This window comes from Apteryx mantelli, chromosome 3 (assembly GCF_036417845.1).
Source record: "Apteryx mantelli isolate bAptMan1 chromosome 3, bAptMan1.hap1, whole genome shotgun sequence".
Taxonomy (NCBI): domain Eukaryota; kingdom Metazoa; phylum Chordata; class Aves; order Apterygiformes; family Apterygidae; genus Apteryx; species Apteryx mantelli.
In genome coordinates, this window is record NC_089980.1 from 131,800,001 (window position 1) to 131,817,817 (window position 17,817).

A 17,817-nucleotide genomic window follows, 5' to 3' on the forward strand; every position below is an offset into this window, starting at 1 on the left:
GGAGCAAATTTGGTGAAGCGATGGCTTTTAGGACCCTGGGACCTCCGCCAAGGCTCAGGTAGGTCTGTCTCATTCGTCAGCCTCACTCAGTCCAGATTCATTCACTCCCAGGGATGTGTGCGTGTGTGTGTGAGTGTGTGTGTGCGCGCACCGAGTGCTTTTCCTTCCTGGCTGGTCCCTGTGATTCTTCCAAGCAATGGGACTAACAGTTTTCTCCGAGCAATGAGGAGTATCGGTTTGGGGCAGAAACTGCTTTCCTTTTCCTCGAAAGAAAACAAGCCGTAAGGATATTTAAGGATGCACTGCCCAGATGTGTCTCCCACCTCCACCTTGCTCGTAGGACTAATGTGCTTGACAGCTTTCAGCAACTTTGCTAGGACTTCTGCAGACTTCTCAGGTAGGAGCAAAGTGCTGATCCTTTCATATGCTTGTCTACTGCTTATAGATGAGAGCTCTTAATACAGACTGTTCAAGAACAGGTCAAGGAAAGTGGATGTGAGCAGGTCTGGGATAGTTATGCAGGGAGCAATTTTAATCCTTTTAAAATAATCTCATGAAAAGGATCTTCCATAAAGGATTCTAAGTTTGTTAAAAGACTTTCTTAATAATCCTGAGCAAAACTATTTCATCAGAGTTGGATCTGAATAATTGGGAACAAGGAAGGGAATAATGTCAACTTCTGTAAGTTTATAGCAGTTTTTGTGCTGTGTTTCTCTGGAGAAGTGAAGAGAGTTAGGTTAGGAGACTGGGAAGGTCCAGAACATAAGTTAAAGCTAACACAGCAAGATCAAAGTATTTTGTAACGGGCCAGATTCCTCTGCTCTTAACACATAGCGCCTGACTGTTTCAAAAGTCCCCTGAGCTCAAATAAAGGAGATGTTACATGCTATGAGTGAATCATATTCTGAGCCTATGTTTGCTTAAACCAGGAGAAAAAAGTCTCATTTCTAAAGACATTGCAAAATATGAAACTAAAAATGTTCATAGCACTTGTTTTGAGATGGGCATAGTGGTTAGATACCCTGCACTTTGATGGTGTGAAATTCCATATAAGTTTTACAACCATATAGAGCTGCATAAGTCACTTTAAAATTAGCTTTCTGCTTTTTTTCTTTGTGAACGTACATATGGGTCAGGGCAAATATACTACATCTCATTTTGCAGTTGAGCAAGAATGATTAGTTCGCTCAGGAATGGCTAGTGAGGATCTCTGCTTTTGGGATATCTGTTCTAATTTTGTGTCTTAGTGTGAAGATTAGTCCGGCATATACTTTAGATGAGTGTTGCAAAACTCTGTAGTGTATAAGAGCTGCCAATTATAGTTTGCTGATGAAAAAGTGTCATTAGCAAGAGCTGAATCACACAGGACTGTGGTTTCAACACATCACAACAGTGCTGCTTGCTTCTTAGGGGAGTGCATGTGCCTGTGTGCTGCTGAGAGATTTGTGTTAGAAAGGAGGAGCCTGTGGTGGAGGGGGGGGATGCATACAGTAGCTTGAAATCTTTTACTTAATGTGAATTGAAGGGGGTTGACTTGCCTGTGATTCAGACTCCTTTGGAGGCAGATCAGTCCTGGGGGCTGCCATTCAAGGCAGATCTGCCTCTGAATGGAAAGGACTGCAGTATAGAGGGTTTTCATCTCATGCTTTCTTGGCAATGAGCTTTCTCTCGTTGCTCCTCATTGCAAGCAAGTTAATGCAGAATGGGTGCAGGGAGTGGGCAAGTCAGGGGGAAAAGCTGCAGTGTGGAAAGTACTCATCCTTCTAAAATATAGATACAGTGCATCCCAGCCAGCCCAATTGGTAAGTCTTAAAATTTGCGAAAGTGTCGCAGAGCAAGGGTACTTCCACAATGTGTGTGTGCAGCATAGCCAGAGCAATGGAAGCAAATTCAATAGGCTTTGGTGATGCTGGCATGGATGGGGGGGGGAGAATGCTGTCGGTTGAAAAAAAACTGGATAGGAAAGTTTCTGATAACGAAATCGTATTTCTGCAGCATTCAACTGTACTGTCACACTTTGGGAGAGGAGGGATAGCTTAAAAGCCTATGTAGTTCCATGGTAAGGTTGTTCTCTGGAATATGGTCTGTAATCCTAACAGCACAGCCTTCCATGTGTTTCCATAATCGTTGATGTCTTTTGCCAGATCCAGGCTATGTTTCACAATAGCAAGTGTGGCAGTCATGTTGGACTGTACCTTGTGGGACAGGAAACATGGTTTGGGGCAGGAAAGGGCAGTACCCAGTTTATAGTGGCTCTAATACTGCTCTATAAGTTCAGGAGCTGGGCAGCCACAAGATGAGAGAAGGTAGGGAAAGGTACAGTATTTTCTAGATCACACCTTATGCTTTCCCAAAACATTTAGCAAAGATCAATGCTAACAGCTCACCCAGCAGTGGTGGTGCAGCCCCATTGCTCTCTCTGTAGTGCTTGAAAGGCATGCACCATGGGCCTCTGCCAAGGAGCAGTGGCCCAGATAACCCCTCTTGCTGGTCGAGTGGCTCTTTTGTTGCTATTTTGTTACTCCTATATATGGATCATCAGTTGGTATAAGGAATGGAAGTAGGGTGGCATTTTAGCATAATTTGACCATAATGGTCTCTAGCCATTTATTCACTTTTTCTGTGGTTCTGGGTTCCTCTCTGGCATGCCTGGAATTCAGCAGGTGAATGTCTTTGGGGAACCCCTATAGCCCTACCATGTGCCATCCTACCTAGAAGTGGTGCATTTGAAACAGGAGTTCTCTACATCCGAAGGAGATGAACAGATTTGTATTGATTATCGCTGCTCAGGAATGCAAGGCCCGACATGGTCCCATGAGAGGCTTCTGTAGTAATTCATCTGCTGCTCACATGTGGGAGGGAGATGCCAGAACTCACTGGGATGTAAGGGCTTTTCCAGGTGGCAATACTCTTCTCAGAAGGCAGCAGATGCTCTTCAGAGAAAAATGTTTTTTTAAACTCAATCCTGTAGACCTTGCTTAGCAGCAAAGCTTTACTCTCAGCTTGTTTTGAGTCAGCACTGCCAGGGAAGGTCCGCTATTAGGAATAGGTCATGACCTTTTTGTGATGGGCGAGACGGAGTGTTTAACTCCAGTTCTGAAAGGAAACAGACTGTGATGGTCAGTCTTGAGCTCTAAGTAGATCTGGCTCACACACAGCTGCTAGGCGATAGGATTGGCAGCAAGACTTACTGAGAGCCCTGCTGTACACCCCTCCCAGTCCCACAGTGGAGCAGAAGGACCATCAGAGGTTGTTAGCACATCCTCCCAGTGCTCTCCCACTGGCTGGGTCTTCAAGGTGTGTGTCCCTTGGCTGCAGGAAAGTTTCTTTTTTATGTAGGTTGTGGGGAGGCATCCTGAGAAGGGAAGTAGAGGCCGAGAGCAGTGAGCTGAGTCACTCACAACAAAGCAGAGAGGGAGCTGGTAGGGATCTGCATGTTCTCGGCTCTCAGCCCTTTGAGTGCATGGTCTCACCATGTGGCTCCATTCCTCCTGTTTGAACAGCTCAAACACCGCAACCTGAACATGACGAGTGCATGTCGTGCTGGAGACCAGTGCAATCTGAGATGTAAGAATTAAAATTCCTTTTACATGAAGTATTTGAACTATGTGAAGAGTTTTGAGTTGTTTTCTGTAATAGTTCTTTAAACATTGATGTTTGCAGGAGGGTGTGGGGGGAAGAAGTAGGTCCCTAGGGAGAGAGGGGAGTAACTAGGCACTTTGCAACCACTTCTCCTTAAGAAGGCCTGGACTTTTTCTCTGTGGCTACTTGTTGTACAGGGTCTTGGTCTAATCTAGTTCCGTGGTCATTTCTCGTGCTCAGGACTGTTTGAAGGCTCAGGACTTAGTGTCATAGTATGTCACGTACCTTTGTGTTCAAGGTGAAACCTGAAGACTGTGATGGTGTGTGGGATAAGAGGTTGTTTTTTCAAGTCTCTGTGCTTCAACTGTGAAACACTTAATCCTAATCTCAGTCCCAACAATGAGCCATCTGAAATCCCTGCTGGTTGATACAACTTCACCTTTGGTTTAGCCCTTCTCTGTCTGTGGTGGGTGTCCAAGATAAAGCAATGGTTTACCCTACCAGCGGATGCTCTTGTTCCTGTGCATAAACTCTAGGTCCTGGGAGGCAGTAATTCATGTACAGGGCGTAAAGTGTGCTCCTTGGAGCTGCTGGGTTAATGAAAGTAGGACCAAAATTAGTCTTTGGTTCTGATTTAGAATACAGGAGTTGAAAGCCTAGTCAACAGCTATTGCTCATGCCCTGTATGCCATCTCTAGCTCTAGCCAAGGGGTTACTTTTACAGACTCACAGAATAGTTGAGGTTGAAAGGGACCTCTGGAGATCATCTAGTCCAACCCCCCTCCTCAAAGCAGGGTCAACTAGAGTGGGTTGCTCAGAGCTGTGTCCAGTTGGGTTTTGAACATCTCCAAAGGTGGAGATTCCACAGCCTGCCTGGGCAACCTGTTCCAGTGCTTGACTGCCCTCATAATAAAAAAGGTTTTTTTAATGTTTAAATGGAATTTCCTGTGTTTCAGTTTGTGCCCCTTGCCTCTTGTCCATTAATTGGGCATCACTGAGAAGAGTCTGGCTCCATCTTCTTTACTCCCTCCATCAGATATTTATACACATTGATAAGATCCTCTTGAGCCTTCTCTTCTCAAGGCTGAACAGTTCCAGCTCTCTCAGCTTTTCTCCAATCCCTGAATGATCTTTGTGGTCTTTCTCTGGACTTGCTTCAGTAAATCCATGCCTTTCTTGTGCTGGGGAGCCCAGCAGTGGACACAGCACTCCAAATGTGGCCTCACCATGGCTGAGTAGAGGGAAAGGATCACCTCCCTTGACCTTCTGGCAACACTTTTCCTAATGCAGCCCGGGATGCTGTTGGTCTCCTTTCCTGCAGCATTGCTGGCTCATGGTCAACTTGTTGTCCACCAGGACCCCCAGGTCCTTCTCTGCAGAGCTGCTCTCCAGCCAGTCAGTCCCCAACATGTCCTGGTGTGAGGGGTTATTCCTCTCCAGGGGCAGGACTTTGCATTTCCCTTTGTTGAATTTCTTGAGGTTCCTTTTGGTCCATTTCTCTAGCCTGTCAAGGTCCCTCAGAATGGGAGCACAACAATCTGGTGTATCAGCCACTTCTCCAAATTTTGTATAATCTGGAGCTAAATCAGGCTGTGCAAACACATGTCAAATTCTGCTCTGCTCACGACCGGCCAAGGTGACCATTTCATTTCCAGTTCCATACCTGCAGGGAATTAGGTTTATGTGATTCTGATGCCACGACTGCTCTGATTTTATCCCCTCCTCAATAACTTTCCCATTCATTAGCCAATTTCAGACATACTGGACAGAATAGTAGTGGCATCTGATCTACTCGATTGCCACTAGTTTCGTGTTAGTGGAGAGAGATCCTTTCACTGCTGCAACAGTGCAGAAAAGACTGCGCTGTGAACTCAACCCTTTTCAGACAACAGAGAATCCAGTGCAGGGGAGCCATGCAAAAAACTTAGGTTTCCAAGTATGGAAGAAGCTGTTATTGGCGCTCACACCTTATCTGACACAGGAGAATCCAGCTGCGGGACACAAAGCTGTAGGAAGGAGAGTTCCAATAGTGGTGCTCCCCCTGGGCCTACTTTAATATTTATGTTCTTTGTATCGTTTTCAGCACAAGCTGGATCTGCGCAGCGCTTTGCTTAAGGGAGCCTGATCTGGCATCAAGCCAAACAAATACTGATATATCCCATGCAGGCCCTGCAGGTGAGCCCTGGGTAACTTTCCAGAGCTCTCCCTGGAGGCTCTTCCTGACTTTGAAGGCACAGAGATCCTTTCTGTTCAAGAATGGCAGGTTTCAAGTGAAAGCTGCTTTTGCCACCTCCCTGCTAATTGGCTCAGTGTGTTTGTTTGAGCTGATGAGGGCTGCAGTTGGGAGGGCAGAGGCTCTTCTTTCTCCCTGATTGCATTTAATCAGCCCATAATAAAGGCAATTTGTTTGACAAGACCATTCACCAAATTATCACCAAAATCTACATGCTAACAGCTTCTGAATGGCTTTAGTCAGACTTTGATACTGTTTTTGGAGTGCTGAATGGGTCGATGGTATCAAGGGGGGTCCAGGATTTCCATGTGTTGAAAGCTCTGGGCTGGAAAAAGGGGGATTTTCAAGAGAAGAGCAGATATGATTTCTTTTCCAGTGCAGCAGTGTAATTCAGTAAGGAGGTTTGTGCTTTTTCGTGCAAAGGGCAAACAGCCATGCTTTAGACTTCGTTTAAAGGCTGGGCCAAACCCAAAGCACCTACATGCCTTCCCTTGGTGAAGGGCTCTAAAAGATGAGGTTGGGTGGACCTCAGGCTGCTACTTGAAGAGGTTATTGCCCCAGGCTGTATTTTCCTTGTTAGCTGGAGGTTATATGTGCCAACACATCCATCATAGCTGTGTGGGCTGCAGGTCTCAGTTTGGCTTGTTGAAGGAGGTCTGTGCTGGGGTAGAAGTTCTCCTTTGCAGAGGTGACAAAGTTTAAAACCTCACCAAAGCTAGTTAAAAGCCAGTTTTGGTTGTTTTTGATCATGTTCTGGAGACCTGACTGTTGCTGTGCTTCTGGTGAGTTGTATCAGAAAGGTCTTCTGAGCTGAGGGATGGCTGGGTCTGTCAGATGGAGCTGAGTGGTTTTCTCGTGGGGAAGCTGTTGGTAAAAGTCACCCTGTTTTTATGTCCTGTATCTCTGTCAGTCAATGGGCAGCAGTTTAAAGCCCTTAGGGAGATGAGTGGTGTTGGAGGAGGATGTCAGTCAGAGGGTGCCAGTTCTGCTGCTGTTAGGAGAAGAACTGAAGCAGAGAAGCTGGGAATGATTCAGTGCCTTAGAGATTTGTTCTGGTTTGTCAGCAGGGGTGAAGTTTGCAAACACCAATATACTGGGTTAAACAAAGATGCAAATGTGTCTGTGGTCCTGTCCTGAGGCCTGCTCTAGAGAGCATCATGGATGTCCCAGGGGTTATGATAATATTGTGAGGGAGAATTCAGTGCTTGCTGACTCTTAAAATGTTCAGTGTTTACTTTTGCCCACAGCTAAGGGGACTGAGCTGAGTCTCACGAAGAGAAACGTGTTTCTGATCCCATGTATTGCTTGTCCTGTGCTGTGATGAGCAGCGCTGTTGTTACTGCTGGGCAAAAGCAGCTGCAGGTCTGTATTTGGGGTGCCAGGAAAAGGAGGCACCATGAGGGAGGGAAAGACGGGGTTGCTCAGGGCGCCGGGTGTCTCATCACGCCTCTGTGTGAGCCCCCCTATATGTGATGGCTTCAAGCTTTGTGCCGCACTTGAGAGCTATGCGTACGTGCCTGGCTCGTGTTGTGCCGAAATCCATGGGAGACAATAGTAGGGTCTTAAAAACTCCCGAGTTCTGGGCAGTATTTGGAGGTGATCTTCAAGGAGGAGTAGGGATCCTTGGGATCCCCAAGGATCTCAACGCGTGTGTGATGACTAGCAAGTTTAAATAGCGTATATACTAAGGGTTGTGGCCCAGAAACTGACCCACTGATGGAGATGTCTGTTGGTACCAGGAACGTTTTATTTAATTAGTAACAAAATTATTTTTGTTAATTAATTTTGTTAATTATTAACAAAAAATTCACTGTGGTAATTCTAATTACACACTTTAAAATACCTTGGGTTATCAGTTCACAGTAGATTCTGCTTCACATCCTATCTCTTCTAGGAAAACATCCTTGCAGCATTCTTCCTATGTCTGTGCGTCATGTTAGGGATACAAATGCCACAGAATTAATGAAAGAAATTGTTTATGTCCTCAGGTAAAACTCGTTCCCTGATTTAACACTCTGTGAAAACAGTTTTTTATAAAATGCAAATAGTTTGGTGAATTAAAAAATGACGGTACTTAAGTGATAAATATATCCTTTCTAAGCTGAGATTCTTAAATGCTAAAATCATAATTTAAGCTGGGGGGGGGCAGGAATTAAGTCTCTATGGGGAAAAAAACCCAACATTTTTACACTTTGCACTTCTGTTGATCCTTAGATGATGCTTATTTAAACATGGCCTGATCTCCCTGAAGCTCTAGGTTTTCAGAACTGAAAATCGAGCCGTGCCGCATTTAGGTGGTTAGGCAGCGATTTAGGTGGCCGACATCATGTTTACCTGGCTGCTTTATTTGAGATTGGCTGCTTGCCCTTGGCATGTTTGTGCCTGTGTAGACCGAGTTTTCTGCTTTCTCTTCCAAGATGGCAATCCCAGTCAGAGCAGTTCAGAGGATTTTTAGTGGGGTTTTCTTGTTGCAATCCTACAGCGTTCCTTGTGTCCTTGCCAGTGCTGTGCCTCGCTGATGAGGTACTGCCCTTGCCTGGGATTTTTGTGTGCTTTCCAAGAGACAGGCAGGGCCAAATCCTGCCCAGCTGTGAGGCAGCTTTGCTGACGTGCCAAGGCTTTGCAGGGTGCAGATAAGCACAGAGCTTGATCCCACCTCATCTTGATGATTAAATCTGATACAGAAGTAATAATTTTGAACATTTTTAAGAGAACAACTTGAGTTACCCATTATTATTATTATTAGTTACCAAGCTGCTCCTTTTGCCTGGGGAAAGATGGCGAGTTTTGTCTCTCTCAGGCTGGGTTTGGGCTGATCCAAGTATGTCTATCTCAGCTCCCTAACTGAGGATGTGAGCTCATTCGTAGTAATTAAAGTATGTCTGCTCTTTCGGGGATGCTTAATGCTTGGCTGCCTGGAACCCATGCATGTCCTTTCATGTTAGTGAGAGGCAACGATGGTTGGGCAGCTCTGAGTCACGCCGTAAAACAGAACATGGCTGGGGCTCTTCAAATGTACCTTGTGCCCTTGAAGAGAGGTGGTAGGTGCTATGTTATCAGTACTGATGGCACTCCTTTGGATGTGAAGTACTGCTGTACAGCATTCACTCCTGGCTCCAGCCAGACCCTTGCATGGCAAACTCTCCGAGCAGTCAAGCTTCAGAAGTATACCTGAATTAACAGAGGGCTCTAGCACACAGCAGAAGAGTTTGGAGTAGATAAGACACAGCAGAGGCCGTGTGCTCGAAATGGAGCTGCTATTTTAAAATCTTCGATGCTGTGCTGTGAGTTGTGAGGTGAAGGGAAGAGGAGACCATGGATCAGTCTCTCGTGCAAACCCTTTTTCCTTATGGCTACTCTGCACGCCACATCTACAACTCAGGCTAAATCAGTTTAAAAGAGCGGTGGCAAATAATGCTGGCTGAGGATGTGCAATGCAGTAGTCTTGGATCCCCGCTCCTGTGGACCTTGCTGCTGACCATGCTTGAATTTTTGAAGCCAAAAGTCGTGGGGAAGATGCTGGAGAAGTGTTGGACAGTGGTAGTAGGGGGCCAGGTAGGACAGAGGCTGGCACCAAAGTGCTCTCTGAAGAAGCTCTCAGTGCTGTAGATGCATAGTCTGGACACTTCAGTTGTGGTGGGCAGGGGAGATTGCGTCCACCTGCTGGCAAAGTATCCCAGATCACTTACAACAGAGGAAAAAAGGTGCAAAAAAGATTCCCGTTTTTAATGTTACAGTAAGAGGAGAAAGCTTGTAAACCCAGAGACACTTGCCAGTAGAGACACTTTTTCCTGCAGCCCATAAAAACGCCAGGAACGCAAGGGTGCGGGAATGGTCTGTCTTCAGGTGAGTTATACTAAACCTACAAGAGACCAGGTACCCGATGGCGTTGCTCGTCCAAAAGGAGCCGTTCAGACCACCTACTCTGAGGCCTCCTATGCGATTGTGTTGTTTTATTTTGATCCGCTATCAGATTGTTTCTGCTTGTGGTTTTGCTGCTGTGATATTATCCCCATGTGCTGTGTTAGCCTCAAGGGTTTAAAATGGGCTTTCACTCCAACAGGTAAACATAAAAACACAGCAGTGGGGGGATCTTCTGCTAATTTTTCCTCTGGGATTTTGGTATCACACCGTTTTGTGGCCTCAGCGACCTGCTGTCTGTGCCTGGGACCTGTGTGCTGCAATCACTTTATTCCTTGCTCTCCTGCGCTGATATTAAAGTTGCTCTATGGTAGAGACTATTCCTGGCATTTCCTTCCTGTGTTTGCTGTATTTTGCGAAAGCTTTTGCCTCACGCATTTTTCCCTTGAAGCTCTGCTGGGCCAGGAGTGCAGACATTTAGAGCAGTTAGGCTAATGGGCAGTAACTTGAGCTGCTGTAGCTGGATTATGTTAAACTTTGGGCCCCTGTCTTTAGAAACTCTCTTAGCTCTGTGATCTGTGGGGGGGCCGTGACTGCAGTGCTGCTGTGGCCCTGGAGCCATCCGCAAGATGCTACGGGACAAAACCCTGCACTTTGCTCTTGAAAAAGTTTAGCTTTTGTGTGGAACTTCCTACATTCAAAGAACAGCACAAAAGTTGCAAATCAAGCACTTGGGAAATTAAGAAATGGTAAAATTAAGCTAGTTTGAGCTCCTTGAATCAAGCCCTTTGGGCACTGACATTACGAGTTACTCTTTAATGAGCACATACTACTTTCTTTGCCCCTCCTGCCCCTCTTGGGACTCCTGTATTGTCCAGTGCACTGGACAGCTGCCTCACACTTGATCATTTGTTTTATCTTCCTGGTTCAGGATGGCCCTGGGGCCTTTTTTACCCTGCGTTATTTAAACCCTAGTCCTCTTGTTGTGAGTGCCTTGCAAACAGGGATGTGTCTACCTGCCCAGCTCTCCTGGAAGGGGAGGCGGGAGCGTTATCTGCATGGCACAGATGATGCTAATCTCTCTGCCTGAGATGCTCAAGAGCTCTCACTGACTGCCCAATCTGAGGCACTAGGGACCTGATAAAATTTTCAGAGGCTATTCAGCATTTAACTGCCTTCTCTGGTAGCAGCCAATGCCCTTACCCACTTTCTCAAGCTGTAACAGGCAGCACACAAAAAAAATGTGGCATGCATGTGCAAAGGGGCTGCACAGGTTAAACTGAGCATCACAGCTGCAAAGTCAAGTGCACATAGCTACGGAAAGGGAAAAGTTATACCTATGTTTTATATGTAATATCAATTAGAGGTAGATACCATAGCAAGCTTGCAGTTGTTGGCAGATGTGCTCTGAACCCATAAAGCAGAGTTGTAAGAAGGGTCTAGTTTTGCATAGCCTTTTTTTTTTTTTTTTTAGTGCAGTCATGCTTTGAAGATTACTATATTTGGGATGAGATAAGAGTACTTAAAGCTGAGTTACAAATTTGGGGTCAGTCCTTGCAATGTGTGCCAAGAGATCCTTGTAAATGAATTTTGAAGATACTTCCCCTCAAAAAAATTTTTTTTGTTACTGTCTTGTCATAAGGGGAAAAAAACATAAACATGTCTTTTCAAAGGCACAAAAAGATCTACTTGTGTAGGTAATATCCCTAAAAATAGAGCCGTTGGGATTTGTCCAGTTTAATTTCTCTCTGGATTTTTGTGTGTAACCCCTTGGAAACGGAGGTTGTTGATCTGACTGTTTCCAAAACACGTTGATCTCTTCACGTATCTTTTGTACGGGGGCTGCTTCTGTTGTTAACACTGTTTGCTTCCCGGTTTATGTGCTCGAGCTGAATTCCAGCTCAGAGTGGTTAAAGCTTTATAAAAGTGAGCCGAGCAGGGAAGTGGCTCCGCAGCTGATGATGAAGCGCACACATCTGTGACCCACGCTGTGCTCACATGTTTCCTTTATTGTTAGCCTCACAATAAAGGGTAGCACTGGTTTTTGTTCCGCTAAACAACTTTGATGGAATGAATTGTATAGAAAAAAGAATAGACGAAGGCGGGCTGTTATTTGCCAAAATGCTCTTTGTTTTAGCTGCGTTGTGTGGGACGCAGAGCTCCCAGAAGAGGATAGTCTCACTTCCGTGGCAGCCAGGAGGACCTGATGCGTTGAACGGCGAGGCAGAGACAGAGGTGCTGGAAGAAGAAGGGCTGAAAAACTTCTGTGACTCTTCCTGCCCTTTTGGTCTGCTTGTCCTAACAGGCAGCCCTAGGATTTCTCTTCCCACATTGCAGGAGTGGTGGCTCTGCTACGCCAATGAGTTGCACAGTAAATGTGGTTGGGGCTGCTTAGTTTGATTTGGCTCAGAGTTAGCATGCACAGGTGGTAGTAGTGCTTTTTTGGCAGTGCAGTAGTCCTCTGTCTGGCTGATGGCTGGAGTGTAAAAGTCTACCATGAGCTGCAAGAAGCTGAATGCTTAATATTAGGAATTCATTTTTCTTGCTGGAAAAGAGAAAAGCACTTTCTCTCTCTCTTTTTTTTTCTTTTCTTTTTTTTTTTGACTCTGTCCATATAATTGGGGAGCACAGGGTTCAAGTTCAAACTGATAAGATTATTTTGCTTCCCTAAGCTGCATGACAATAGTCCCCTTGGCAAATTGAGCCATGGGCATCCTTTCGCTGTAATGGGAACCAATCTCATTAGAAACCGAGCTGGATTAGCGAAGAGTCCAGTCTGCCATACAGATACGCATTCTGACCCCAGCAGGCCTTAAATGCCTTTTGTTCACTTCAGCCTCTTCTGCATTTTCCCATCGCCTGCACATCAGTGTGGTGGAGCTGATGGTGACTGTTTCTGCTCAAGGAAAGCCTGCTGGGGGAAGGAAAGGAAGTTGGGTGGGCAGTGTGGTATCCCAATATGTCTTGTACTCGATATGATTTAAATAAAGTGAGACATTGAAAAATCACTTGATTTAAGTCATACGGAGTACAAGACTGATTAAGGTACCTGTTGCAGGACACTGGAGATTAAGAGCCTCTCTTCACTGGTTTGACCTGTGAGACAGAAGCAGAGCCTCTTCTGCCTCTCAGCATTGCCCTCTTCTACAGATTAAAAAAAAATAAAAATCTAGATATATTCATACCAGCCTCACTAATGCCTAGACATGGGGAGCTAACTCCTTCTGTTGGGGAAAAGAAAGACACACCTTCTCACTGAAGACCTGTGTTGGTTCCCTCTGTCCTTCTCAGCGGTGGCTGTTGGCTCTTACTGTGTGTGGACCATCTAAGTTGCTTTATCAGGCACCTGGGGCCGAGATCCTTGAGCCGGCTCTGCGTGCACCAGTGCCAGCGTGGGAGCAGCGCATCTGGGCCTGCGGCGGGCTCTCGAGGGGTGCTCTGCCTCGGGAGTGGTGCTGAGCTGTGCAGGTGCTGCTGCCGGAGACGCTCGGTGCATGCTTGCGTTGGCCCTCGCTCAGTGCTGGTGTGAATGCTGCTGTTGCCTGGCGTTTGCTTGCTTCCCTTCTGTATGCCCTCATGTTTGGCTTTAGGGACCCAGTTTTTATTTTTACATATATAAAATGTATATTCTGTGGGTAATTTAATTTAAAGCAGCGTGGCTGTTCACATGAGGGAGAGTTGGTTTCTCTTTATGTCCCCTCCTAATGGATATGAAGTGGCTTTTTAACCCTTGTTCTTGCTAATGGCATTTATTTAATCAGGATAATTAAGACTGCTAAGCTATAGCATCTCTCTCATCAGCCAGGCTGTAAATAGGAGTTTTATATAGCTGAAGAAACAGATCTGTGTTCTGTTCCTGTTACATTTCTGGATATGTTTTAAGATTTCTCAGGAAAATCAGCACAATGAAACACCCTTTGACAATAGCGATCTCTTTTCTTCATGGTGCAGCCTGAACAAGCATTCAGACCCTTTCCTTCTGGGATTGCTCATTTCCTCTTTCTCCTAAAATAAAAACAATAGTCCCCCAAAAGCACAACCTCTGCAGCGCGGGGACGGAGCCAGCCTCTGTCACCCCACCAGTCAGGCCTTGCACGGAACATTGTTTTCTGTTTTTCCCCCTCTGAGTTGCAACTTGGGGAGAAAAATAGAGAGAAAGCAACAAAGAGACCCTTCTCATAGGCCGCTTTAGTGCTGTCAAAAGTACTAACTAATGCCCACCCTGAATTTTGCTCAGTGCCTTTTTCAAAGGCTTCCATCCTTTATACTCACGAGGAGAATGAGGCACACGGAAAAGAAATCACATTCGCTAAAACGAACTATCATCAAGCAAACTGGAGGTACAGCCCTTGGGTCTTCTCAAGCCTGGGGCAGTAGCCCCAGGTCTGCTTCAGCTGTGAGGGGAGCCTGTGATTAAAGAGACTGTCACAGACCTCCTGTGTGGGCCCACCTGCACAGCGCTGGAGTCACCGCAAGAGCCTGGTGTCCGTGGGACTGAGCCTTTAGTCTCTCTGCACCCTGTTTCCCCGCCTGTCCCTTCTGATTACAGGTCTGCTGGGAGTGTCTCGTACTGTAGCTTGATTCCTTGCAGGTATTTTGGAGCCCAGCTCCCATACTGACCCCAGTTGGGATGACTTCCAAATAGTTGTGGGGCTGGGGGCTTGTACTACCCCCTTAAGAGCATTGCCTGTCTGAAGACTTTCTGATGCAGAAAGGTGAAGCAAAACATGCTTGACAGCACCAGCCTCTCCCCCCTTGTGGGCACTGAATGCTGGAGTTGTTGGTAGGAGAATAAAAAATCTGGAGGTGCAGCTTGGTAGGTCTGAACCTGCTTATTTCCCTCGCGGGCGGGTTTCAGTGCAGTGTAAAATAACTCATGCTTTTGTCTGGGAAAGGCTGTGGATGGGGAGGCTTGTGCTGCATGCAGGCGATGTGCTCCCCCCGCGGCTGGAGCGGGAGGGGGCAGCCACAGCTGATTGATGGGAGGCAGTTTGCCAAGCAGGGGCAACTCGGTCACCTTGGGTGGTGTGCCCTGAACTGAAACTGGGTAGGCTTTTAATAGCAGGGTTATAGTCTACTACTACTTTCTACTTTGTGCTACTTTCAAGAGTGTTTTTACCTGATCCTGTTTGTGACTAGTTGGACAAAGTTACTCCCGGAAAGGATGCCTTCATTTGCACTTCTGCTCTCAAACATCGAGGTAACCTCAGAAGGAGTATACAGAGGTTTTACGCACATCTGCAAAGCTTGTCAGCAGATCTTTTTGCTAAAACACTGCTTCAGCAAGTTGCTAGCCTGTCAGACCTATGGTGGCTGCCAGCCCGTGCCAGGCAGCAGACCTGGAGAGGGGTGAAGTTGCAGCTGGGGCTGGCAGGAGTGTTTTCTTTCAGCCTGGCCTGACAACAGAGGGCTCTGAGATGACCCCCTCCACTGTCCCTGTGCCTTCCTTGCAGAGATGGGAGAGAATGAAACACTTCCACCCCTTTCTTTACCACTGGGACTGTGTCCAGCTCCGTCCCCTCTGTTCCCCAGGCCAGTATTCGCTTGGTCCAAATTTTACACGTTGCCTTACAAAGGGGCAAATTGGCCCAGTGCATCTTGAGCATAAGAGATTTCAGAATTGGCTTTAACCTCAGACCTGTCCCTCTGTGCAAGAGTCTTCTGTGTGTTTGCAAACTACTTTTCTGCTCTGGGGTTAGTGAGGGCTGCGGGTTGCTGTTAGCCCTCTGTGTGGGATGTTCCCCAAGTATCCATGGCTGTTGGAAGCCAAATTGCATTTTAAAGCCCCTCTCAGCCTTGTCAGTGTTGGGAATAGCACAAGGGTGCAGCTCTAGAGTATATAGATATCGGGGTGCATTGGCCCAAGGGTCCCAAGCTAGAAAATGGTGGAGGGGGATGGAGGCTGGCTAGAGGTTTGACCCCTTGTTTCAGGGCCTTTCTAGCCCATTTCCTAGCGTACTTTTCTGGAGAAGATCAGAGCTGCCTCCATCCCAACCCTGTGCTGTTGGTTTAATGGCAGCACTGACAGATGTGGAGGGAGCCTGCTTCTTTTCCCTGAACACTTGGCCTGGTGGTGTTGGGGCGAGAGTGAGGTCAAAACCCTTTTCTGCTCTTGAAGGAATGACTAGCAAGGGGCAATAACTTTCCATTTAGGGCTTTCATTTCCATTGGTGACAATAAGCCTGATTTGCATTGTAGAGAAGCTATCGTATTAATGGGGCCTAGCTCATGTGATAGCAAAGTTCAGCTGTGCTCCAGCCCCCATGGGATGTGCAGCGAGGGGAAGAGGGTCAGGAACTTTCTTAGACATTAGGAATGTGGAAGGCACACTTTTCACAAAAGAAATGTTCAGGGGGAGAGGCAGGGAAATGCCCCTCTGATGGTATATTTAGAAAGATATGGAGCATGCAGGAAATCAGTGGACACAGGTGGAAAGTTATTCTCCTGGGTCATCATCTGTGTGAGTCTTGCCTGGCCCCATGTGGGGAGCTCTCAACCCTCCTGATGCCCAGCCAGCAAGAAGCTTTGGAGGCATCTGTGCATTTTGAATGATCTGGTGTGGGCCATTTATTTCTCACTCTGATGGCTTGTTTATGCTAGTGTTTCAGTGATAGATCAGTGTTGGTGTTTGTAATGAGGCATTTTAGGACTACTCTGGAAGTTTTAAAACCTGCTGTAGTAAGGTAAGGCTGCAGGTAAAACACCTTGGAGGCCAATTTGCCAGGAAGATGGGTATGGTGCTTTTTGTTTCTGATTTAACTCTAAATTTTCTAGCTTTACTTGAAAACTATAATGTTTCCTTCCTCTTCTCCTTCTACTTTTGGATTTCTGGCAGGTTTCCAAGTAACATGTTCAAGCACACTCAATAAATTTATTAAGAGTAATTCAGTTACATAACACTGATCATCCATGGCTGTACAGGCATTTTACCATTGAGAATAAATACCAATAACATGATTTTGCAGATGGAGAAACTGGGGCACAGATCATGCCATCAGCAATGGGATTCTTTTTTACTAAACTATACCAAAGACACCTTCACCTCACCTGAACGTTCCTTTGGACTTCTGGGGATGCTTCATCTGACGTGCATTACATCTACATCTGAGTAGGTACCCTAGGATTGTTGGTTCCTCTCCATTTACCCAAAGGAGGTCCAGACAGCTAGCTTAGAATAGACAGATCCTGCTTGAAATCACTGAGCTGGGCAGCAATAAAGCTGATGTCCTGACCTCCGGTGCATCTCCTGTGCCATATTTAGTTCTCAGCACTTAATTGATATGCAATGCAGATACTTCCTAACAGGATAGTGAGGTAGGGAACTGGAGTACCTGCTGTTAGTGTCCTTACAAGTACAGTTTACCCAGTGGATTGCTAGCCTTGCAATTGCTGCCTCACCATGAGGAATGCTAGGTGATACTCCTTGTGTGGCTCAGATGGAGTTGGACTAGTGCTCACTAGCTTCAAAACTAGATTTCTGTCCTCTTCCATTTAAAACACTGGTGCAGATGCTAAGGAATAACTCAGATCGTTTTATACCTTAAGGATTGCTCCTTTATGTTGTGTTGTTTTACCTTTCTGGGAATGACCAGTTCTGCTTTCCTCCCTCCCTCTGACACAGCAGGGAAATTGGTGTAGTAGAAGAGGCTGAGGAAAAATCCCTACCAATCCCTCTAAGACTTTGCTCCCTTTCCTCTCATGGACTTGAGCTTATCTGCCTCAGACTCTGCAGCATGAGGACATTCATGTAACAAGCCTAAGGAGCAAACCTGGAAGAGACTGACTTCAGTGGCTTAAGATTAATGCATGTGGGGTTTTTTTTTCTACTTTTTCACTTTACAGCCTAGTGACATTCATTAGTTGTTTTGATGTATGTGCCATCTTCTCTCCTTATAATTGCTGTGCCTCCTTCTGCGAGCAGAATGGCATTCATTCAACCTGGGAATTTGTTTTCTTGGGCGTTGCAAAATGAACTAGGTATAAATGCTGCAATTAGGAGGTGATGGGCTAATCTCATTAGTCGATGGGAGAAAACATTGGGGTTGGTGGGTTGGATAATGAAATCTGAAGATAATTTTGATGTGCCAGATGGCCTGGCATAGTGGTTGCCCTAATTTGGAAGGAAAGAGAGCCAATAGTGT

The 17,817-nt window shown here is 46.1% G+C and overlaps 1 protein-coding gene across 1 annotated transcript in view; it reads left to right on the plus strand.

Annotated features, from left to right (window-relative positions):
• The first annotated feature begins 297 nt into the window (after positions 1-297).
• EVA1A (eva-1 homolog A, regulator of programmed cell death) overlaps positions 298-17,817 on the plus strand; it is a 220,577-nt gene continuing 203,057 nt past the window's right edge. The window contains exon 1 of the mRNA XM_013957011.2: positions 298-397. Coding sequence (XP_013812465.1) covers positions 298-397 — 100 coding nt within the window. The remainder of the gene's footprint in view (positions 398-17,817) is intronic.